Source organism: Oncorhynchus mykiss, chromosome 7 (genome assembly GCF_013265735.2).
Source record: "Oncorhynchus mykiss isolate Arlee chromosome 7, USDA_OmykA_1.1, whole genome shotgun sequence".
In the NCBI taxonomy this organism is placed as follows: Eukaryota; Metazoa; Chordata; class Actinopteri; order Salmoniformes; family Salmonidae; genus Oncorhynchus; species Oncorhynchus mykiss.
In genome coordinates this window covers 68,931,097-68,957,586 of record NC_048571.1, presented here as the reverse complement: position 1 = coordinate 68,957,586, position 26,490 = coordinate 68,931,097, and the positions used below count along the sequence as shown (strand labels likewise).

Genomic DNA, 26,490 nt, shown 5'->3' with positions numbered 1-26,490 from the left:
TGAATGAGTAGGTGTGTCCAAACTTTTGACTGGTACTGTACATACTGTATAAGAGCATGATGGCACTTGTATTGATGTCTAGACAGGGCTCATCTGTAAAAGAGAGCTTGGTCTCAGCATGACTCCCTGTCGAAATAAATGTTAAATAATATGAGTCAATGGTTACGTGGTCATTCAGTAGTTAATCACACATGTACAGCTACAGTACATCAGTACATCATGTACAGCTACAATACATCAAGTACAGCTACAGTACACCAGTACATCATGTACAGTTACAGTACATCAGTACATAATGTACAGCTACAGTACATCATGTACAGCTACAGTACATCATGTACAGCTACAGTACATCAGTACATCAAGTACAGCTACAGTACATCAGTACATCATTTCAGCTACAGTACATCATGTACAGCTACAGTACATCATGTACAGCTACAGTACATCAGTACATCATGTACAGCTACAGTACATAATGTACAGCTACAGTACATCATGTACAGCTACAGTACATAATGTACAGCTACAGTACATCATGTACAGCTACAGTACATCATGTACAGCTACAGTACATCAGTACATCATGTACAGCTACAGTACATCATGTTCAGCGACAGTACATCAGTACATCATGTACAGCTACGGTACATCATGTACAGCTACAGTACATCAGTACATCATGTACAGCTACAGTACATCTTGTACAGCTACAGTACATCATGTACAGCTACAGTACATCAGTACATCATGTACAGCTACAGTACATCATGTACAGCTATAGTACATTAGTACATCATGTACAGCTACAGTACATCAGTACATCATGTACGCTACAGTACATCAGTACAACATGTACAGCTACAGTACACCAGTACATCATGTACAGCTACAGTACACCAGTACATCATGTACAGCTACAGTACACCAGTACATCATGTACAGCTACAGTACACCAGTACATCATGTACAGCTACAGTACAATCAATATCAATGTGTACCCTCCCCTTCCACTTAACACTGCATGTATTGTTTGGGTTCCTAACACACACATAAAGCACTTGAAGCAGAAGAGAGGATTATAGTTAACTTTGGTTTTAAGTTTGTGAGATGTAGAGTGTTAGAGGAGCCAGACTTTTTATATGAGTCATCATTGGAACTGTATTTGAACATTGTCCCATGCTGAATTAATCATCTTTATTTGGTAGATAGACCTTTAGCAGTGGAGGCTGCTGAGTGGAGGACGGCTCCTAATAATGTCTGGAACGGAGCTAATGGAAGCACAACAGCACGCAGTGTTACCAGACATACAGACATAACAAACTGTACCTCAATGCTGATTCAAATATCTGTATGGAACGCTTTTTTTTTCTTTTTTTTACATTTAACTGCAAGCATAATGCAGATATGCACACATATCCACAAATATATACGTATACACACACACACACACACACACACACACACACACACACACACACACACACACTGAGACCATGAATATGACATGAGGGCTGCTCTTCAAAAAAAAAATTAAGCACTGGAGATACCCTCTACTCTCTCTTCATCCTTCCCTCTGTTTTTATTTTCTCTCTATCCCTTCTCTCTATCCTCTATTTTCTCATGCTTCTCCCCCTCACTTTTTCTCCCCAGCTCTCCATCATTTCATTTCATTTTCACCCCATCTCACTCTTTCTCCACATATCTTTCTCTCATATAAATACACCCTTGAACAACAGAAATTGATATGCTGCTTTGTATTTTCAAAGAATTACCCAATGCATGTCATATCTTCCGCCACAAGGGAAAACGAGGATAGTTGGTTGGTATAGTAATGAAAAGATACTGCTATTCTAGCATTCACAAAATACTCTTGCAGTATGTTATATACTTGTTACTAATTCAAAACACAAGTTCTTGGTAAGTGGTAGATATTAAAACAAGTCCGTGGTAAGCGGTAGACATTATAATAAGTCCTTGGTAAGAGGTAGACATTATATTAATTCTTTGGTAAGCGGTAGACATTATAATAAGTCCTTGGTAAGAGGTAGACATTATAATAAGTCCTTGGTAAGCGGTAGACATTATAATAAGTCCTTGGTAAGAGGTAGACATTATAATAAGTCCTTGGTAAGCGGTAGACATTAAAATAAGTCCTTGGTAAGCGGTAGACATTATAATAAGTCCTTGGTAAGAGGTAGACATTATAATAAGTCCTTGGTAAGCGGTAGACATTATAATAAGTCCTTGGTAAGAGGTAGACATTATATTAAGTCTTTGGTAAGCGGTAGACATTATAATAAGTCCTTGGTAAGAGGTAGACATTAAAATAAGTCCTTGGTAAGCGGTAGACATTATATTAATTCTTTGGTAAGCGGTAGACATTATAATAAGTCCTTGGTAAGAGGTAGACATTATAATAAGTCCTTGGTAAGAGGTAGACATTATAATAAGTCCTTGGTAAGCGGTAGACATTAAAATAAGTCCTTGGTAAGAGGTAGACATTATATTAATTCTTTGGTAAGCGGTAGACATTATAATAAGTCCTTGGTAAGAGGTAGACATTATAATAAGTCCTTGGTAAGCGGTAGACATTAAAATAAGTCCTTGGTAAGAGGTAGACGTTAAAATAAGTCATTGGTAAGAGGTAGACGTTAAAATAAGTCATTGGTAAGAGGTAGACATTAAAATAAGTCCTTGGTAAGCGGTAGACATTATATTAATTCTTTGGTAAGCGGTAGACATTATAATAAGTCCTTGGTAAGAGGTAGACATTATAATAAGTCCTTGGTAAGCGGTAGACATTATAATAAGTCCTTGGTAAGAGGTAGACATTATAATAAGTCCTTGGTAAGCGGTAGACATTATAATAAGTCCTTGGTAAGCGGTAGACATTAAAATAAGTCCTTGGTAAGCGGTAGACATTATAATAAGTCCTTGGTAAGAGGTAGACATTATAATAAGTCCTTGGTAAGCGGTAGACATTATAATAAGTCCTTGGTAAGAGGTAGACATTATAATAAGTCCTTGGTAAGCGGTAGACATTATAATAAGTCCTTGGTAAGAGGTAGACATTATATTAAGTCTTTGGTAAGCGGTAGACATTATAATGTCCTTGGTAAGAGGTAGACATTATAATAAGTCCTTGGTATGCGGTAGACATTATAATAAGTCCTTGGTAAGCGGTAGACATTAAAATAAGTCCTTGGTAAGAGGTAGACGTTAAAATAAGTCATTGGTAAGAGGTAGACGTTAAAATAAGTCATTGGTAAGAGGTAGACATTATATTAAGTCATTGGTAAGAGGTAGACATTATATTAAGTCATTGATAAGAGGTAGACATTATAATAAGTTATTGGTAAGAGGTAGACATTATAATAAGTCCTTGGTAAGCGGTAGACATTAAAATAAGTCCTTGGTAAGAGGTAGACATTAAAATAAGTCCTTGGTAAGCGGTAGACATTAAAATAAGTCCTTGGTAAGTGGTAGACATTAAAATAAGTCATTGGTAAGCGGTAGACATTAAAATAAGTCCTTGGTAAGTGGTAGACATTAATTTATAATCTAAAGGTTCTTCCTAGATGCGATTATGAACTGTTCTACCTAGAACCCTTTTTATCTTTGGAGTGTAATTCCTAGAACCCTACACTGCCATCAGACACACATAACTGCACCACCTATCACACTTTCACAAAATGTAGGAATACATGGCTAAAGGTCAATCAGATTTGTGATCATAATCCCTAGCTGTGTATTGTCGCTTTCCATGTTGTCCGTTGTCTGTAGCTTGTGAGGTGTGGAAATACTTTGTTGCTTTTACGAATTTTGTCTTGCTGCTTTTTGTTCTATGTTGCTCTGTCTGTATGCTACGTCTTGCTTGTCCTATGTTGCTCTGCGTGTGCTCACTGCTCAATGATTGTCTATATTGTAATTGTTTTTAATATCCTGCCCAGGGACTGCGGTTGAAAATTAGCCGGCTGGCTAAAACCGTCACTTTTACTGAAATGTTGATTAATGTGCACTGTCCCTGCAAAAATAAAATAAACTCAAACTCAAACCCTCTATGAACGGTTCCACCAGCCATATTAGCCTATAAAATAGTATTATTTATGACACTACATTACATATATCATAAGGCCTTTCTTTAAGGGCCTAGTTATCCCCTAACACAGAGGTGTTAGGAATCTCCTGGTTTACTTGCCACATCAGGCCTGCAAGTCACATTATGGTGGCTTGCAAAGTTATGTGTAATTCCTATTGGAACCCAGCCAGAGTTAGCATATCTAACAAGTGGAATTGTGAATCACTCACAACCTGCATTCAGAATGACTGCAAGGTTAGGGAAGATTGAATATTGAGACGACCTCAATCATCTAAACTGGAACAACCATCTCAGTAACGGGTGCAATAAATCCAACAGATTGGATTCATTGAAAAAATTGAATATTATTTATGTTTGTGTAGCATCAAATGTATTAACCAATCAATTTACATGCAAAAACACAGATATTAAAGTAAAACAATAAATTCTGAAAAGCTCCTTGCGATAGAGCAGGCTGGGAAATATTAAGTAAGAACCCATGTTTTCCAAAAAGAGTTATTCTGATCAAAACGGTTCTTGGTAGAACTCTCTCCCTCTGCAAAGAGCCCTTTTCAAACCCTTTTTTCTGAGTGTACTCTCCTGAGCACGCATAGTTAATGCTACAAGTTAACTCTACCTGCTAAGGCTAACCATACTCAATGAATTACAGACCAGAGCTGTGTATCTGTGCATGTGTATCTGTGTGTCTGTGTCTGTGTCTGTGTCTGTGTCTGTGTGTGTGTGTGTGTGTGTGTGTGTGTGTGTGTGTGCGTGCGTGTGTGTGTGTGTGTGTGTGTGTGTTTGTCTGTGTGTTTGTGCGTGTGTGCATCTGTGTGTCTGTGTGTGTGTGAACATCCATGTGCATGCTTCTATGTTTGTGTGCATTCCTGCATGTTTGTGTCCCTCTTGTGTGGACATGTGATTAGTATCACTGGCCACTTTATTGTCTGTTGATGATACACGGTGTTACACTGCAATCTTGATAAAAGCTGTGCAAAATAGAATCGGTAGGACAGCAGCAACAGCAGTACACACACACACAATATTGGTAGGGGTCTTGGAACAAACACGGATGAAAATGTAGGTATTTTTTCCAATCCATCAGCAGCTTTAACCAATCCAAGGGTTCTCCAATGAATGATAGAGCAGGAAGGAACACTAAAAGAGCAGGACTAAATTGGGAAAGGGAAATAAATATATGTGTTGAGTTTTGTGGGCATAATTTAATTGTATTTTATTTATCTACGTGTTTCAGTTCTGCCTGGGTTTGGTCGCTGTGTGGGTCTGGTGTTATGCTGCGTTCGATCTTTGTCTGTCACTAGTATCAAACAGTACACGCACGCACACGCACGCACGCACGCAAGCAAACAAACAGACATGCAAACACACATGCACTGTTTCAGATTAAGGTCCTGATAGAAAAACCACAAGGTGTTTTGGCCTGTAGTATCTGTCTGGATGGATGAATGGATCCCACTACCTCAGTGTTTACACATTGTAATATTCTTATGTGACCCCTCAGCTCGAAATTAGGCATTTGCCAATCCCAATATTTGACCATTTAGCATTTGCTAAATATTTACTTTACTATTCACATCACAGCAGTAGACAATATTTGTAGAAAAGGCACGGAACCAAAAACAATATGGAACCAAATACAGTTGAACCAGTGAATTGCCTAATATTGTGACAAGGATTGAATATTCTCTGGTCAACGTTCTGGAGTGTCAGGCGTATGTATGTGTACACGCGATTGTGTGTGTGTGTGTGTGTGTGTGTATGTGTAAAGGTGGGGAGAGTCAAAGAGAGCAAAGCTGATCTGACGGCCCTATTGAATTTGGCAAAACTAAACACAATTACCCTTTCGAAGACTCCTCAAAATGTGTTTTAATTTTTTGTTGCTCCCTTCACTCCCTGTGAGTAATTTGGGCGCACACACGTACAAACACACAACAGTACACCAGACCCTACTACTACTGTACACTACACCAGACCCTACTACTACTGTACACTACACCAGACCCTACTGCTACTGTACACTACACAAGACCTTCGTGAGACTTGTGTTGAATTTAGGTTTGCATTTACACAAAACATAGGAATGCTGTCGTCTTTTTTGTCTCCTTTGCTCCCAGATTGTCTGACCCAGGAGCGCAACATGGTATCTGGCTGCCTGCCTGTTACAGTAAGCTTGCCACAGGAATAGTCTACTGTAGCTATAGACACTCTAATTAGTATTTGTTGGTACACTGAACACATGACGAAACCTTTGGACAATACATTTAATCACGTTCGAGCAAATTTTAACAGAGAGCCGAGCCCAGCTGTCAATAAGGGGTGTGTCCTGTGTTCCCTGTCTCCTCTCCATCTGTGACGATTGAAGACACATGCCCTCTTCCGAGAGAGGACAGCCAAGGACGAGTGTCTGTCTGTCTGTCTGTCTGTCTGTCTGTCTGTCTACGGGTGAATATTAACATCTCTGTACATCCGGATGGTCCTTCAACACTGCAGTCTACTAGGATAGAGCAGGGAGAAGTAGGACAAGTGTGTGTGTGTGTGTGTATGTGTGTGTTTGTGTATGTGTGTATGTGTGTATGTGTATGTGTGTATGTGTGTGTATGTGTGTGTTTGTGTGTGTGTGTACGTGTGTGTATTAGGACAGAGCAAGGACGAGTCAGAGCTTCTCCACTCTCTTCTGCTCTAGCAGCTGTTGGGGTAGAGAGACAAAACCACAGATGCCGAATCTCAAATATTGATCTCTACACCATATTTTTCTTCCTCTAGTGATTCAGCTTTTCTTCTATCTATCTATCTATCTGTCTAGACGACCAGTTCTTGTAGCCTTTAGCCGTACCCTTATCTTACTCTTCCTCAGTTAGAGGTTCATCAAGGCCCTGCAGTGCCTAGCTCCACTCCCATTCCCCAGGTGCTCTCATTTGTTGACTTCTGTAACTGTAAAAGCCTTGGTTTCATGCATGTTAACATTAGAAGCCTCCTCCCTAAGTTTGTTTTACTCACTGCTTTAGCACACTCTGCCAACCCGGATGTCCTAGCCATGTCTGAATCCTGGTTTAGGAAGGCCACCAAAAACCCTGAAATTTCCATCTCCAACTATAACATTTTACAACAATATAGAGCTCTACTGCAGAGTTGCAATCTACCTGTCATGCTATCCAGGTCTGTGCCCTGTGTTCTACTAGTGAATTGATTGCCCCCCCATCTATCTTCAGAGCTCGTGCTTAACACTCCGGCCGTTCTATAATCTAAGCTAGATGCCCTCAATCTCACACAAACTCATCAGCCTTGGTTTCTCAAATGACTGCCTCTTCAAATCGGAGCGCCTGTTGTCCGGAACTCTGGCAGTCTCTATGGGGGTGCCACAGGGTTCAGTTCTCGGGCCGACTCTTTTCTCTGTATACATCAATGATGTTGCTCTTGCTGCTGGTGATTCTCTGATTCACCTTTACACAGAGGACACCATTCTGTAATTTTCTGGCCCTTCTTTTGACACTGTGTTAATAAACCTCCAGATGAGCTTCAAAGCCATACAACTCTCCTTCTGCGGCCTCCAACTGCTCTGCAAGTAAAACTAAATGCATGCTCTTCAAACGATCGCTGCCTGCACCTGCCTGCCCGCCCGTCCAGCATCACTACTCTGGACGCTTCTGACTTAGAATATATGGACAATTACAAATACCTAGGTGTCTGTTAAACAGTAAACTCTCCTTCCCGACTCACATAAAGCATCTACAATCCAAAATTAAAATCTAGGATCAGCTTCCTATTTTGCAAAACAAAGCATCCTTCACTCATGCTGCCAAACATACCCTCGTAATCTGACCATCCTACCGATCCTTGACTTCGGCGATGTCATTTACAAAATAGCCTCCAACACTCTACTCAGCAAATTGGATGCAGTCTATCACAGTGCCATCTGTTTTGTCACCAAAACCCCATATACTACCCACCACTGCGACCTGAATGCTCTCGTTGGCTGGCCCTCACTTCATACTTGTCGCCAATCCCACTGGCTCCAGGTCATCTATAAGTCTTTGCTTGGTAAAGCACCGCCTTATCTCAGCTCACTGGTCACCACAGCAGCACCCACCCGTGGCACACACCCCAGCAGGTATATTTCACTGGTCACCCCCAACGCCTATTCCTCCTTTGCCACCTTTCCTTCCAGTTCTCTGCTGCCAATGACTTGTAAATAATTGCAAAATCACTGAAGCTGGAGACTCATATCTCTTAAACATCAGTTTTCATATCAGCTCACAGACCATTGCACCTGTACATAGCCCATTTGTAAATAGTCCATCCAACTACCTCATCCCCATATTTTTATTTTTTTATTTTCTCCTTTGCACACCAGTATCTCTACTTGCACATTCACCTTCTGCACATGTATCACTCCAGTGTTTAATTGCTAAATTGTAATTACTTTGCCACTACGGCCTATCTATTGCCTTACCTCCTTTATCTTACCTCATTTGCACACACTGTATATAGATTTTTCTATTGTGTTATTGACTGTACGTTTGTTTATTCCATGTGTAACTCTGTGTTGTTGTTTATTTCGCACTCCTTTGCTTTGTCCTGGCCAGGTCGCAGTTGTAAATGAGAACTTGTTCTCAACTGGCCTACCTGGTTAAATAAAGGTGAAATAAAAAAAATATATATATTTTTAATTGTTCATAGGGGAGTGTACCTTGACTAATGTAAGTCAACTGTCTTTCATAGCTATAACCCATACATATCCCTTCTGTGACTAATGAGTATCTATCCCTACCCATGGCTGTGTTATATAACTGTAATTGACATGTCCCCTGTGTTATATCACTGTAATTGAGATGTCCTCTGTGTTATATCACTGTCATTAAGATGTCCTCTGTGTTATGTGGCTGTCATTGAGTTGTCCTATGTGTTATATCACTGTCATTGAGATGTTCTCTGTGTTATATGGCTGTGTTATTGAAGTGTCCTCAATGTGTTCTCTGCCTCCCCAGATCACAGAGCAGCAGCTCCGGCAGACCAACGACCGCTTCAAGGCCTTCCTCAACGGAGACACCCAGATAGTGGCTGACGAAGCTTTCATCAACGCAGTCCAGAGTTACTATGAGGTACAGTAACATAACCTCTCTCTACTGCCACAGACCCATAACCTCTCTCACTTACTCACCTACTCTCTCTCACTTCTCTCTCTCTTACTCACTTACTCTCTCTGTCTCTCTCACTTACTCTCTCTGTCTCTCTCACTTACTCTCTCTGTCTCTCTGTCTCTGTCTCTCTCTCTCTCTCTCTCTCTCTCTCTCACTCTCAATCCTATAGTATTACTACCAGTCCAGAGCTACTAGGAGGTAAACTCTCTCTTCTATCTCTCTCTCTGTGACTAACTTGCAGTCTTCACCCCCTGGGTCCAGTTTTTCAAAAGTTATCTGATCGGATTTCCACAATCAGATAGCATTAAATGCATAGAAATATAATGAATAGAACAGACATTCAAGTCAGTGATATGCCCGTTCTATTAATTCTATTTCTATGCATTTAATCCTATCCGATTGCATTTTGAAAAACGGGGCCCCGGAGTGTGTCACAGTCTTATAATACTATGAGATAACCTAACAGGGTTGTGTGCTCAGCCCTGTGGCTACGCATGACTCCAACTCAATCATCAAGTTGGCCCGATTACCAACAACAATGAGACAGCCTCTAGGGAGGTGGTTAGAGCCCTGGTGGAGTGGTGCCAGGTAAATAACCTCTCCCTCAACGTCAAAAACAAACAAAGGAGAATGGCGTCAAATTGATCTCTAAAATCGAGCGCGTGCGAAATGATGTTGTTGAGCAAGATGGAACATCATTGAGTAAGTAAACACTTAGTCAAGAGAGCAGAGGATGCGTCCTGTGAGCAGAAGATGAGTGCTGCGAGTGCATAGACCAGTTGAAAGCACAGATATTTGGCCAAGACCAAGAGGATGGGTCCCACAAGCGCACAGGCCAAACTTGAGAGCTTGCACATGCGATTTTGAGTGAGCAGAACATCATTGCCGCAGATAAAAAATAAACATTTTGGAATAAAAAAATACAGAACCGTAAGCAAAGAAATGTTGTTCAAACGTGAAAAATGTATTGGAAAGCATCAAATTGTCTACCAACAATAGGCATGTCTGTTAAGTTTTCACTCTCAATTTCTCAAGTTGCTCTCTCTCAGGTCTTGGCACCTTTGGGTTTCAATGTCTGTTTTCTTTTGATTGGATTTCAGGCTGGTGGGGGCAGGCGAATGCTTGCCAGTGAACAGTCCAGTGTTGCGTTGTGTGATTGGCTGAGTCTTCTTGGGTGCATGACTTCAAACAAATGAGCTTCAGAGCCATCTGTTTAGCTTGATAGCCAGCTTGAACAGGTAGCACCGACCGACTTGGGAAACCTATCTTCAACATGATACATAAACAAAGCAATTGGGAAATAAATTCTAAAGCTATACTATACTTTTAGTTGAGTGGAATCTACTTGCTAAAGTTAGCTAGCTAACTAATTACTTGTTAGCCACTAACGTTTGTCTGTAAGACGAAAAGCAGACAGTCTGCTCTAGCTAAGTAACACCATAGTCCATCACTATATAATAGTTTCTCTTCACTTTTCCACAAAGTGTCTGGTAGGTGTTTGCTTGATATGAGGGAGTTAATGTATCAAATAATAATTGGATTATGGACAAAATGTGGATGTGATCTAACAGGTTCATTCATCACACACTAGGTCCTGGACATCATTTAACATAATATAATTTAATTTAATATAATGATTCCATTGTTGGGAATAACATGTGGGTACACACATAATAAGGCATAATGATGATACCATTGAAAGAGAAGAAGGACCAGGAGGGTAGTTCAGAGAAAGTGTAGGAATTGAGATGATGTGATAAGGTGCGTCTCGGTGAGAGGTGTAAGAGTCAGGCGCAGGAGAGCAGGGATTTTTGAGAAGCGTGTTTAATATATACTGCTCAAAAAATAAAGGGAACACTTAAACAACACAATGTAACTCCAAGTCAATCACACTTCTGTGAAATCAAATTGTCCACTTAGGAAGCAACACTGATTGACAATAAATTTCACATGCTGTTGTGCAAATGGAATAGACAACAGGTGGAAATTATAGGCAATTAGCAAGACACCCCCAATAAAGGAGTGGTTCTGCAGGTGGTGACCACAGACCACTTCTCAGTTCCTATGTTTCCTGGCTGATGTTTTGGTCACTTTTGAATGCTGGCGGTGCTTTCACTCTAGTGGTAGTATGAGACGGAGTTTACAATCCACACAAGTGGCTCAGGTAGTGCAGCTTATCCAGGATGGCACATCAATGCGAGCTGTGGCAAGAAGGTTTGCTGTGTCTGTCAGCGTAGTGTCCAGAGCATGGAGGCGCTACCAGGAGACAGGCCAGTACATCAGGAGACGTGGAGGAGGCCGTAGGAGGGCAACAACCCAGCAGCAGGACCGCTACCTCCGCCTTTGTGCAAGGAGGAGCAGGAGGAGCACTGCCAGAGTCCTGCAAAATGACCTCCAGCAGGCCACAAATGTGCATGTGTCTGCTCAAACGGTCAGAAACAGACTCCATGAGGGTGGTATGAGAGCCCGACATCCACAGGTGGGGGTTGTGCTTACAGCCCAATACCGTGCAGGACGTTTGGCATTTGCCAGAGAACAAGACTGGCAAATTCGCCACTGGCGCCCTGTGCTCTTCACAGATGAAAGCAGGTTCACACTGAGCACATGTGACAGACGTGACAGTCTGGAGACACCGTGGAGAACGTTCTGCTGCCTGCAATATCCTCCAGCATGACTGGTTTGGCGGTGGGTCAGTCATGGTGTGGGGTGGCATTTCTTTGGGGGGCCGCACAGCCCTCCATGTGCTCGCCAGAGGTAGCCTGACTGCCATTAGGTACCGAGATGAGATCCTCAGACCCCTTGTGAGACCATATGCTGGTGCGGTTGGCCCTGGGTTCCTCCTAATGCAAGACAATGCTAGACCTCATGTGGCTGGAGTGTGTCAGCAGTTCCTGCAAGAGGAAGGCATTGATGCTATGAACTGGCCCGCCCGTTCCCCAGACCTGAATCCAATTGAGCACATCTTGGACATCATGTCTCGCTCCATCCACTAATGCCACGTTGCACCACAGACTGTACAGGACTTGGCGGATGCTTTAGTCCAGTTCTGGGAGGACATCCCTCAGGAGACCATCCGCCACCTCATCAGGAGCATGCCCAGGCGTTGTATGGAGGTCATACAGGCACGTGGAGGCCACACACACTACTGAGCCTCATTTTGACTTGTTTTAAGGACATTACATCAAAGTTGGATCAGCCTGTAGTGTGGTTTTCCACTTTCATTTTGAATGTGACTCCAAATCCAGACCTCCATGGCTTGATAAATTTGATTTCCATTGATCATTTTTGTGTGATTTTGTTGTCAGCACATTCAACTATGTAAAGAATAAAGTATTTAGTAAAAATATTTTATTAATTCATGTTACGGTTTTCTTCCGTCGAAGGAAAGGAGGACCGAAATGCAGCGTGGTTATCTTGATACATCTTTAATAAAGATAATACCGAACAACACAAAAACACTAAACGTAACGTGAAAAACCGAAACAGCCCTATCTGGTGCAAACAAACACAGAGACAGGAACAATCACCCACGAAACACTCAAAGAATATGGCTGCCTAAATATGGTTCCCAATCAGAGACAACGATAAACACCTGCCTCTGAGAACCACTCTAGGCAACCATAGACTTACCTAGACAACTCTACTATACCACAATGCCATAACCTACAAAAACCCCAAGACAAAACACACCACATAAATAACCCATGTCACACCCTGGCCTGACCAAAATAATAAAGAAAACACAAAATACTAAGACCAGGGCGTGACAGAACCCCCCCCCAAGGTGCGGACTCCTGGCCGCACACCTAAACCCAAAGGGGAGGGTCCGGGTGGGCGTCTGTCCACGGTGGCGGCTCCGGTGCGGGACGTGGACCCCACTCCAACAAAGTCTAGGTCCGCTTAATTTGCGTCCTTAGATATGCGACCCTCGTCGCCAACCTTGGCCTAGTAACCCTAACCAAGGGCCCCACTGGACTGAGGAGCAGCTCGGGACTCAGGGGTAGCTCGGGACTGAGGGGTAGCTCGGGACTGAGGGGTAGCTCAAGACTGAAGGGTAGCTCAAGACTGAAGGGTAGCTCAAGACTGAAGGGTAGCTCAAGACTTAGAGGAAGCTCAGGCAGGTTGATGGCTCTGGCAGATCCTGGCTGACTGGTGGCTCTGGCAGATTCTGGCTGACTGGCGGCTCTGGCAGATCCTGGCTGACTGGTGGATCTGGCAGATCCTGGCTGACTGGCGAATCCTGGCTGAATGGCGGATCCTGGCTGAATGGCGGATCCTGGCTGACTGGCGGATCCTGGCTGACTGGCGGCTCTGGCGGATCCTGGCAGACTGGCAGATCCTGGCAGACTGGCGGCTCTGGCTGCTCCATGCTGACTGGCAGCTCTGGCGGCTCATTGCAGACTGGCAGCTCTGGCGGCTCCTTGCAGACTGGCAGCTCCTTGCAGACTGGCAGCTCTGGCTGCTCCTTGCAGACTGGACTGGCAGCTCTGGCTGCTCCTTGCAGACTGGCAGCTCTGGCTGCTCCTTGCAGACTGGCAGCTCTGGCTGCTCCTTGCAGACTGGCAGCTCTGGCTGCTCCTTGCAGACTGGCAGCTCTGGCTGCTCCTTGCAGACTGGCAGCTCTGGCTGCTCCTTGCAGACTGGCCGCTCTGGCGGCTCCTTGCAGACTGGCCGCTCTGGCGGCTCCTTGCAGACTGGCCGCTCTGGCGGCTCCTTGCAGACTGGCCGCTCTGGCGGCTCCTTGCAGACTGGCAGCTCTGGCTGCTACTTGCAGACTGGCAGCTCTGGCTGCTCCTTGCAGACTGGCAGCTCTGGCAGCTCTGGCAGCGCTAAACAGGGGGGAGTCTCCGGCAGCTCTGAACAGGCGGGAGACTCCGGCAGCGCTGTAGAGGAGGAAGGCTCTGACAGCGCTGGACAGGCGGGAGACTCCGGCAGCGCTGGAGAGGAGGAAGGCTCTGGCAGCGCTGGACAGGCGAAGCGCACTGAAGGCCTGGTGCGTGGTGCTGGCACTGGTGGTACTGGGCAGAGGACACGCACAGGAGTTGCCACCGGAGGGCTGGTGCGTGGAGGTGGTACTGGATAGACCGGACCGTGCAGGCGCACTGGAGCTCTTGAGCACCGAGCCTGCCCAACCTTACCTGGTTGAATGCTCCCGGTCGCCCTGCCAGTGCGGCGAGGTGGAATAGCCCGCACTGGGCTATGCAGGCGAACCGGGGACACCGTGCGCAAGGCTGGTGCCATGTAAGCCGGCCCAAGGAGACGCACTGGAGACCAGATGCGTAGAGCCGGCTTCATGACACTTGGCTCGTTGCCCACTCTAGCCCGGCCGATAAGCGGGGCTGGTATGTACCGCAGGTCTCCTACCTGGCTTCGCCATACTCCCTGTGTGCCCCCCACTCAATACATTTTTGGGGCTGACTCCCAGGCTTCCATCCGCGTCGCCGTGCTGCCTCCTCATACCAGCGCCTCTCCGCCTTCGCCGCCTCCAGCTCTTCTTTGGGGCGGCGATATTCTCCAGGCTGAGCCCAGGGTCCTTTACCATCCAAGATTTCCTCCCATGTCCAGAAATCTGGATTTCGCTGCTCCTGCTGCTGCCTGTCACCACGCCGCTTGGTCCTGTTGTGGTGGATGATTCTGTTAAGGTTTTCTTCCGTCGAAGGAAAGGAGGACCGAAATGCAGCGTGGTTATCTTGATACATCTTTAATAAAGATAATACCGAACAACACAAAAACACTAAACGTAACGTGAAAAACCGAAACAGCCCTATCTGGTGCAAACAAACACAGAGACAGAAACAATCACCCACGAAACACTCAAAGAATATGGCTGCCTAAATATGGTTCCCAATCAGAGACAACGATAAACACCTGCCTCTGATTGAGAACCACTCTAGGCAACCATAGACTTACCTTGACAACTCTACTATACCACAATCCCATAACCTACAAAAACAGACCACATAAATAACCCATGTCACACCCTGTCCTGACCAAAATAATAAAGAAAACAGAAAATACTAAGACCAGGGCGTGACAATTCAGATCTAGGATGTGTTATTTTAGTGTTTCCTTTATGTTTTTGAGCAGTGTATTTAGTCCACCAACACAAACATGGCACAGACGAAAAATCCAAAAACTTTGCTCTCGAAGAATCAGAAACTCGTGCCAACACACGGAGGAACAAACTGAGTTACGACACTTACATACACGTGTGTAATTATGAAAACAATAAACATCAAAGATAATCGAGCGCAAATACACACAAGCTTAATCCCGCACAAAATAAGGCAGGCAACAGGTGCCCTATATACACACAGAAATTAACGCAAATGAAACCAGGTGTGAAAAAGAATCACAGACAAAACAAACAGAAAAGGAAAAAGGGATCGGTGGTGGCTAGTAGACCGTCGATGCCGAGCGCCGCCCAAACAGAGAGAGGAGTTACCTTCGGTAGAAGTCGTGACAGATGAAAGCAGTATCCAATATTTAGGATATTTACTGTATTAGTCCCAAGGGCATACATGCAGCACATGGGGGATTTAAAAAAATTATATGGTGACATGAAGGGGAGAGCTAAATACTTATGTACTACAGTACATAATGAGTGCCTAATAGAATTTAAACTGAAATTATATGATTAACCAGCCAAACTCAGGTCAACATGTTATCATGGTACACACAGCATTCAAAGGAGGACTGAGGACAAAGCAACGCTATGCATTCACCAAACATTTAACTGAGGACAGCAGATTTGTTTTATAGTAACTGTCTGATTGGGAACCACAATTGTCTATCAAATCAAATCAAATCAAATTACAGTCTCAAATTATTTCAATTTACCATTGGAAATTTTATTGAGTACAGGCAGTAATATAGGAGTCGAATCACATGGGGAGTCTGATCAGTTCAGATGTTATCAGCAAGCCAGAGCCATCTGTGGAAAGAGCACAAATTGAACAAAGTTATATGTGCAAACGGATAACAAACGTATCATTCGACATAAGATTCCACCTAAAACAATGACATGACCTTTGTCGCAATTATTCTCAACTCAACTCCTGTCACTTCCTCTCTACTCTGACTGTGTGTGTACTGATGTCTGGTCAGAGTGTGATTTAGTAAGTAAAAGTTTCAACCTAGGGCTGAATATATCACGCAGGTCGCCAGCCTACGTAGGAATCTGGGGAAAACGCAGAGTGGAATGTTTACATTTTCTACGCCGGTGGCTGGACGGCGTTCACACTTGTTGAATGCATCTTCACCTTGTCGTTTGTCGTTATCCAACTGGCCGGTGTTGCCTGGATCTCCCCCATCTGATAGCAGAGTAGAAGGAGCACAGCAAGTGGAGCAAGGCAATCAACAATGGTCATATGCCACGAGCCGTGGAAGCCGAAGACAGCAGCCTCCCGCAAAGCAGTCTACACTCCCAACGAGAGGCCCGGAGCAGATACAAACAACGAATAGTTTCGCCGTCCTGGAGCCTGATTTTCCTGCACCTTCATCGCTGGGGGTGCCTGTGTCAGCGGCCGCAGTGCCTACTGCTACGATTTAGAAGTTGACGTCTGCAACCTTCCTTCCCTGCTCTGGACTAATCGGGGCTTCTCCATCTGTCGGAGGCCTGCACCAGGCACCAGGGGCAACTGGGTTAAGTCATCCTACCTCTCGCCCATCCATAAAGGGTTCCCAGCTGTGATTTTAGGCAGCTCCATGGTAGGAATTGTGACTGTTCCTGGTGCAAAAACATTGTCCTATCCCAGGTCTCGAGTAAATGACATTACTAAGCTGCTCCCACATGTACTATGTCAGGTCATGGACATCGGTTCTGTCATAGTCCATGTGAGTTTTAATGACATTGTGAAGGGTAGGTCTGAACAGTTGAAACTGGATTTTAAAGAGCTGATTGACTCTCTGCTAGACACTAACAAAAGACCAATCATATTTGGCCCTGTGCCCTCTATGAATCGTGGCATTGAACGCTTTATCAGGATTCTTTCTCTTCACAACTGGCTACGTGATTATTGCAGCTCAATGGGTGCAACTTTTGTTGACAATTTCGATACCTTTTGGAAACAAAACATATTTTGTAAGGAGGATGGGATCCACAAAAATCATTTTGGTTCCTGGATCCTTTCGCAGCATTATAAGGCTGCGTTGAGACAATGACGTATCAATGACCCAAGCCCAGCTCAGCTTATCCCTACCATTATGATGCAGAGTTCTCATAATGCTTCAGCAAATGTACAATGTAAGTAACCTAATTTATGTCCCCCTAACTGCCTGGAATGCCATTGCTGATCCTACAGCTATAGTATGCAGTAATCATGTGCCTATGAACCAGATTTACACTGTTAGCACTGAGGCGGTGTGCCCTAGGAGGAAGCCCACTGTGTGCAGCTTGCCCTGCACTATCATACAATAAATCACATATCTACTCCAGCTTAGCTTTCCAGTAAAGCAATGAAAATAAGTAAGAATCCCAGAAGAAAAGTGCTCAAAATAGCCCACATTACCATATCTTTGTTAAGAAACAAGGTTCATGAAATAAATTATTTGCTAGTAACAGATGTCATTCATATTCTGACACCTCTGAAACTCACTTAGATAATAACTTTAATGATACAGTAGTAGCAACACAAGGTTAAAACATTTTTAGAAAATATAGAAATTGTCACGTTCTGACCTTTATTTCCTTTGTTTTGTCATTATTTATTATGGTCAGAGCGTGAGTTGGGGTGGGCAGTCTATGTTTGTTTTTCTATGATTTGGGGATTTCTATGTTTCGGCCTAGTATTAGTTCTCAATCAGAGGCAGGTGTCATTAGTTGTCTCTGATTGAGAATCATACTTAGGTCGCCTGGGTTTCACTGTGTGTTTGTGGGTGTTTGTTTCCGTGTCTGTGTTTTTCACCACACGGTACTGTTTTGGGTTTTGTTCATTCCACGTTCATTGTTTTTGTATTTAGTTGCTCATGTGTACTATTTCTTATTAAAAGAACCATGGACACTTACCACGCCGCATATTGGTCCTCCAATCCTTTTTGCCTCTCCTCTTCTGAGCTTGTGTTATTTATTTTAGGTACTCCTCTCTTTTTTGTTTGGTCTTCATCCCCGTGTCTTTACACTGCACGCCGTAATTTGGGTGTAAATAAAAACCCTATTACGCATTCTTGCGCCTGTCTCCCAAATCATTCATACCAACTTGTCAGGTGGAGGTGTTGCTGTTAATATTCAGAACCACATTCCTGTAAAGATTAGAGAGGATCTCATGTTAAATACTGTTGAAGTAATATGGCTACAGGTTGATCTGCCTCACCTGAAGCCCATTCTAGTGGGGAGCTGCTATAGACCACCAAGTGCTAACAGTCAGTATCTGGATAATATGTGTGAAATGATTAAGGGATGTGATATCAACAGAGAGGTGTATTTTCTGGGTGATTTAAATATCGACTGTCTTTCATCAAGCTGCATACTCACAAAAAAGCTTCAAACTGTAACCAGTGCCTGCAACCTGCTTCAGGTTATCAGTCGACCTACCAGGGCAGTTACAAACAGCACAGGAATGAAATCATCAAACTGTATCGATCACATCTTTACTAATGCTACAGAAATTGGCTTGAAAGCAGTATCCAGATACTAGGAAAACCAAAGGCTGGGCCTAATATAGTGTATAAGAGGTCATACAAAAAGTGTGTAGTGATTCCTATGGTTATTGATGTAAAGAATACACTGCACTTGACACATTTATAAAATTGCTTATGCCAGTTACTAATAAACATGAAAATTACTGTAAAAACTGTTCAATCCCAATGGATTGATTAGGAATTTAAAAATTGTATGGTTGCGAGGGATGAGGCAAAAATAATGGCAAATAAGTCTGGCTGCACAACTGATTGGCAAACGTACTACAAATTGAGAAATCATGCGACTAAACTGAATAAAAGAAGAAGAAACTACACTGTTACAAATATAAATTACATAAATAATGATAATAATGACGTGAAACAATTATTGTTGTTTATCATCAATGGCAAACCACCGGGGTCTGACAACTTGGATGGAAATCAGATGATATTGCCGCTCCTATTTGCCATATTTTCAATTTAAGCCTACTAGAAAGTGTGTGCCCTCAGGCCCGGAGGGAAGCTAAAGTAATTCTGCTACCCAAGAATAGTAAAGCCCCCTTTACTGGTTCAAATAACCGACCAATCAGCCTGTTACCAACCCTCAGTAACCTTTTGGGAAATGTTGTGTTTGACCAGATACAATGCCATTTTACAGTAAACAAATTGACAACAAACTTTCAGCACGCTTATAGGGAAGAACATTCAACAAGGACAGCACTTACACAAATGACTGAAATTGATGATAAAAAGATTGTGGGGGCTGTTTTGTTAGACTTCAGTGCTGCTTTTGACATTATCGATCATAGTCTGCTGCTGGAAAAACGTATGTGTTATGGCTTTACACCCCCTGCTATATTGTGGATAAAGATTTACCTATCTAATAGAATACAGATGGTGTTCAGGGCAGCTGTAAAGCCTCTTACTTTTTTCTATATTTACTTATGACATGCCACTGGCTTTGAGTAAAGCCAATGTATCTACTGTATGTATACAGATGACTCAACGCTATACACGTCAGCTACTACAGCGAGTGAAATGACTGCAACACTTAACAAAGACCTGCAGTTAGTTTGAGTGGGTGGCAAGGACTAAGTTAGTCCTAAATGTTTATAAAACGAAAAGCATTGTATTTGGGACAAATCATTCACTAACCCTAAACGAAATCTTGTAATAAATAATGTGGAAATTTAGCCAGTTGAAGTGACTAAACTGCTTGGAGTAACCCTGTATTGTAAACTGTCATGGTCAAAACATATTGATACAACAGTAGCTAAGATGTGGAGAAGTCTGTCCATAATAAAGCGCTGCTCTACCTTCTTAACAACACTGTCAACAAGGCAGGTCCTACAGGTCCTAGTTTTGTCGCGCCTGGACTACTGTTCAGTCGTGTGGTTAGGTGCCAGTAAAAGGGACTCAGAAAAATTGCAATTGGCTCAAAGCAGGGCAGCACGGCTGGCCTTTGGATGTACACAGAGAGCTAATATGAATAAATATGCATGTCAGTCTCTCCTGGCTCAAAGTGGAGGAGAGATTGACTTCGTCACTACTTGTATTTATGAGAGGTATTGACATGTTGACACCCATGCATGCCCCACAAGACGTGCCAAGAGGTCTCTTCACAATCCCCAAGTCCAGAACAAACTATGGAAGGCGCACAGTACTACATGGAACTGTATTCCACATCAAGTAACTGATGCAAGCAGTAAAATTAGATTAAAAAACAGATAAAAAATACACCTTATGGAACATCGGGGACTGTGAAGCAACACAAACATAGGCACAGACACATGCACACATGAGGTGAACTGTACCAATCCACATAGGTACAGATAACATATGCACTATACACACATGTACATATGGATTTTGTACTCTAGATATGTGGTAGTGGTGGAGTAGGGGCCTGAGGGCACACAGTGTGTAGTGAAATCTGTGAATGTATTGTAATGTATAAACTGCCTTAATTTTGCTAGACCCCAAAGTAACATTAACCTTTAAACGTAAGAGGTAAATAACGACTCTGCGAACTAGCCAGTTCAGTCCATTAACCTGGAGGTTGACTAAGATGCCTAACGGAGCCTAAGAATGAACAGAGGTTAAGTAGTCCCCCAGATGAGCAGGTCGAGTTCGTGCCCTCATAGGCCGTTCTTCAGCAACCCCGCTTGTGGCTCTGGCCCTTGGGGAGCCCACGGAGGCTGGGGCTCGGGTGGATGTAGTGGAGGAGGTCCATCAGGTGGCGTCTCTGGCCTGTAAGTCAGTTTTGTGGGCATTTGTGTTCTTTGAGGGGCTGGTACTTTTCTGAGGTGGCTGGCGTGCCAGCGTGATCCATTGCTCAGCATGAGGTGGCGTGCCCCAGTTGACCTGCAAGGGGTCCGACCAGAATGAGGCCATTTTGTTGCATCACTGAGGTCATCGCGCTCAGACGCAGTCTGACACTTGGATGATTGGCTTCTTCACCCTGTGCGCCTTGTCGAAATGCTGTGTTTTTGTGTGTTTGCTTTCTCTGTAGTGCATTGGCGTTTGGTTCAAAGCAGTTTGGAACGTGCACCCCTGGACCAGCTTCTGGCTTGTAGTAGGCCGCGAGGATGTGTTTGATTCCCTTGTCGCTGAGATAGGAAGAGAACTCGTCAGAGGTTAGCTGGGCCTCATTGTCTGTGGTGAGGGGTAGGCCCCACCTTGTGAACAGGCTGTCTAGCACTTCTGGCCACTTAGAGTGGAGGTCATATGCCACCACCAGGAAGCACTGATGGCGAGGGACTGCGTGCCCATGGATCTCGCCACAGATGTCCAGCTGGATGTGCTTCCAGAGGCAGGACGGCCACGCGAGAGGCTGCAGGGGGGTTCCTGTTTTCCCACTGAGTAGGCATGCAGCACAATCTATGACCAGGGCTTCAATGTCGTGGTCGGTGCCTGACCACCACAAAAGGTCTCGACATCGCTGCTTGACCTTCACTATGCCAAAGTGACCCTCGTGCACCATTGATAGAACATGTTCACGCAGACCACTCGGGACCACAGTGCAAAACCCTCAAGAGACACAGACTTCTTCCCAGGAAGAAAGTTTGTGCTTCACCCTGGTGAAAGTCACCAACTCTCCCGGCACACGTGCTGGCCATCCAGTGTATATGTAGGTGCGCAGGGTAGACCTGGGATCCTGTTCCGATGCTTGCTTCAGCTCTTCCAGTGAGACGGCTGACTGAAGGGGAGAGTAGTGCATTTGTACGAGCTCTGTTTCGTTGTTGTCTGGCAAGACAGTCGGAGTAGGAGCATGAGAGAAGGTCTGCCACCACGTTATCCCTCCCCAGAGTGAATTTCAGCTGATAGTCAAACTGTCTGAGGCGAGGTTGCAGAATATGTCTGTGGAGGGGGTCTTGACCACACTCTGGCTGTGCTCCAGACAGCGGTAATGCTGGAACGTGTCCTGGGCACTGTTGGTGGCCACACCACCTCCCTCAGAACTAGTAAAGATTTCCAGGTTCTTTCAGTGGGGCTACAGCACAATCTATAGAGAGGACAGAAAAATACTGGAGATGGAATTAGATTTAGTATGGAGTCGAAGGGCTAAATTAAAATCCTTGTAGTTATGGAAGTGACAACAATGCATTATCTATGCAAAAATCTTAGTTGTGTCTAGGTGTTTAATAGTGTGTGGGAACTAACCGAGTCAATGGGTGTATATGAGAACTGGACATCACTGAGTGCAGAGTAGAGGGGCAGGCTCAGACAAACACTGTAGTCCATCCCTGCCTAGAAACTCTGGTATGAGGAGACGAGAGAGAGAGAGAGAGAGGTCACAAAACACTGCACTAAATCACACACAAGAAAAGTGTAACACAAAACACAGGCCTGTAATACAGGGTGTATACAGACTCAGAGTAGACTCATGTACACATCATGTATATCCTACACTACACACTTGCATATACAGACCCATTACTCACTCTCTTACATGCAACAAACATACAGTACACAGACAGAGAGGCTAGGTGTGTCTTTACTGTGATCCAGGGTGGAGGAATATCATCTAGTTGTCGTCATCAGGCATGTTAGCACAGCGGCTGTTCGTTGAGATCACACTGGGATGTATCACGGTTATCAACACCTCCTCCCACTGAGGAAGGTGGAGGAATACATACAGTGTGTGCTGAGTTAGGGAACTTCCATGACCTCAAAAGCCTTAGAAGAAAGTTACGTCAAGGTCAAAGGTGACTCAGAGGTCCAAACTTGATGTCCTCTGCCTCGTAGGTGTAGTGCTACAGGGCAATGAAGTAGACACCTGTCTCCTGAGAACAACTGCAGTGATGGAGAGAGTAAAAATATGATGTCTAGAAATGTCAGAGTTCAATTGGAGTTGTAAAGTTTTAACATCTTATGTTTTTACATTTAATTTCACCTTTATTTAACGAGGTAGGCCAGTTGAAAACAAGTTCTCATTTACAACTGCAACCTGGCCAAGATAAAGCAAAGCAGTGCGACAAAATAACAACAACACAGAGTTACACATGGGATGAACAAAAGTACAGTCAATAACACAATAGAAAAATCTATAAACAGTGTTCAAATGGAGAAAGGAGATAAAGCAATAAATAGGCCATAGTAGCGAAGTAATTAAAATTGAGCAAATTAACACTGGAGTGATAGATGAGCAGATGATGATGTGCAAGAAGAAATACTGGTGTGCAAAAGAGCAAAAAAATTAAATAAAAACAATATGGGGATAAGCTAGGTAGTTGGATGGGCTATTTACAGATGGGATGTGTACAGCTGCAGCGATCGGTAAGTTGGTCAGATAGCTGATGCTTAAAGTTAGTGAGGTAGATACAGTATAAGTCTCCAATCAGCGATTTTTACAATTTGTTCCCGTCATTGGCAGCAGAAAACTGGAAGGAAAGGTGTCCAAAGCAGGTGTTGGCTTTGGGGATGAACAGTGAGATATACCTGCTGGAGCGAGTGCTACGGGTGGTTATGGTGACCAGTGAGCTGAGATAAGGCGGAGCTTTACCTAGCAGAGACTTAAAGATGACCTGGAGCCAGTGGGTCTGGTGACTAATATATAGCGAGGGCCAGCCGACGAGAGCATGCAGGTAGCAGTGGTGGGTGGTATATGGGTATTTGGTGACAAAACGGATTGCACTGTGATAGACTACATCCAGTTTGATGAGTAGAGTGTTGGAGGCTATTTTATAATTGACATTGCCGAAGTTGAGGATCGGTAGGATAGTCAGTTTTACGTATGTTTGGCAGGGTGAGTGAAGGATGCTGTTGCGAAGTAGGAAGCCGATTCTAGATTTAATTTTGGATTGGAGATGCTTAATATGAGTCTGGAAGGAGAGTTTACAGTCTAGCCAGACACCTAGGTATTTGTAGTTGTCAACGTATTTTAAGTCAGAACCGTCCAGAGTAGTGATGCTAGACGGGCGGGCGGGTGCGGGCAGCTATCAGTTGGAGGCCACAGAAGGAGTGTTGTATGGCATTGAGCTTGTTTGGAGGTTTGTTAACACAGTGTCAAAAGAAGGGCCAGATGTATACAGAATGGTGTTGTCTGCGTAGAGGTGGATCAAGGAATCACCTGTTGCAAGAGCAACATCATTGATATATACAGAGAAAATAGTCGGCCCGAGAATTGAACCCTGTGGTACCCCCATAGAGACTGCCAGAGGTCCGGACAACAGGCCCTCCTATTTGACACACTGAACTCTGTCTGAGAAGTAGTTGGTGAACCGAGCGAGGCAGTCATTTGAGAAACCAAGGCCGCTGAGTCTGTCGCTAAGAATACGGTGATTCACAAAGTCGAAAGCCTTGGCCAGGTTGATGAAGACGGCTGCACAGTACTGTCTTTTATCAATGGTGGTTATGATATCGTTTAGGACCTTGAGCGTGGCTGAGGTGCACCAGTGACCAGCTCGAAAACCAGATTGCACAGCGGAGAAGGTATGGTGGGATTCGAAATGGTCAGTGATCTGTTTGTTAACTTGGCTTTCAAAGACTTTACAAAGGCAGGGCAGGATTGATATAGGTCTGTAACCTTTTGGGTCTAGAGTGTCACCCCCTTTGAAGAGGGGGATGACCGCGGCAGCTTTCCAATATTTAGGAATCTCGGACGATACGTTTCATTCAAGGTAATAGTGCATTTTAAGACTGCTGCTGAACTATGAACTATGGATAATAATTTAACCAATTAAGTGATCATATACTATTTGGGACTGAGGCGAACTCTACCAATCCACGCCACTCGTCAGCCAGTATGGCTCAGTATTGAACAGACTGCTTTCATTTCATTCCCAACCCTCATCGTGGAAAGTTATCCTATAGGTTTTCACTTCATCCCTAACCTAACCTACTTGTACACATTCAGTACAGAACCATCCTCTTTATAGAACAATCGTTCTAACCAAAGTCAATAACGCCATCCTCTCTACGTGGCAAATAATAACAACGCCTCCATACAGCGTCAAACCAATCAGTACCACTAATGATTAAGTTATCGGGGTGATTGATAGTAGTCATGGGTACCTGCAGGAAGTCCCCAGAGTGATGTGCATAAAGGAGAGCCAAGGTACATGGAACAGAGTGGACTCCTGTATCTCCTATCTCTGTCAGCTAAGCAGAGAACAACTTCCCACCACATAGTGACAGTGGGCCAACATGGAAAGAGTGATGGAGAGAGAGAGAGTGTGGAGAGAGAGTGGCACGTGTGCTCCCCCTCCCCCCCAGGCCTATAGGTCACCAGGCTGCTCGTTATGGCGCACACCTGTCACCATCGTAACGCGCACCTGCGTGTCATCACTCACCTGGACTCCATCACTTCCATGATTACCTGCTCTATATATGTCCCTCCCTTTGGTTCCTTCCCCAGGCGTCATTGTTTCTGTTTCATGTCTGTGTGTTGTTTCTTGTTTTGTGTTATGTTACGTTTATTTATTAAAACACTCACTTCCTGAACTTGCTTCCTGACTCTCAGTGCACTCATTACAGAGAGATGGTTATTCTCTTTTATTATAACTGCACATAAACTGACAGAGTAAATGTAATATCTGTATTTCAAATAGACTGTATCTCATAGAATGCAGTTAGCGGTTTATTGGTTATTTAGTTCGGAGTTTGATATCTCTTGACTCCCCCTCACCCAATCTCAATCCAAGGGCATCTTCCCCAGAAAGGGGCTTCCCTGTTTGTTCTCACCCGGCCTCTCCCTCCTTCGCCACTTCTTCCAAGTCATGTTTGTCTTCCAAGTCCTCCTTCTCTACCAACCCCTTGTTAACTAGCTAGCTTCAATGCTCTTGGTTAAAAGATACTGGTAATTTATATATGTGGTTAAATGTTAGCTAGTTAACTTAGCTTCCTAATCAATAACTTGCTTAAATAAGATTCTCTACTGAAAAATTATAGGGTTGACCTTTTTATCATTGGGCATCGTCTCACCATCACCTTGCCTTTCACCGTCAAAATCTGGTTAGAGAGCAGTCAAGCCGTGATTGGTCAAGAAACCTGACGAAATGCGTTTCTGGAGAACGCCACAGCGGTCTAAGGCACTGCATCACAGTGCTTGAGGCGTCACTCGATCCCAGGCTGTGTCGCAACCGGCCGTGACCAGGAGTCCCATAGGGCGGCGCACAATTGGCCCAGTGT

At 44.0% G+C, this 26,490-nt stretch overlaps 1 protein-coding gene across 15 annotated transcripts in view; it reads left to right on the top strand.

The window, feature by feature from the left end:
* The window catches only part of LOC110528345 (calcium-dependent secretion activator 1), a 177,138-nt gene that overhangs the window by 20,577 nt on the left and 130,071 nt on the right, over nt 1-26,490 (top strand). For all 15 annotated transcript variants that reach the window (XM_036983924.1, XM_036983939.1, XM_036983937.1 and 12 more), the window contains exon 2: nt 9,088-9,201. In XM_036983924.1, the coding sequence (XP_036839819.1) occupies nt 9,088-9,201 (114 nt within the window). The remainder of the gene's footprint in view (nt 1-9,087; nt 9,202-26,490) is intronic.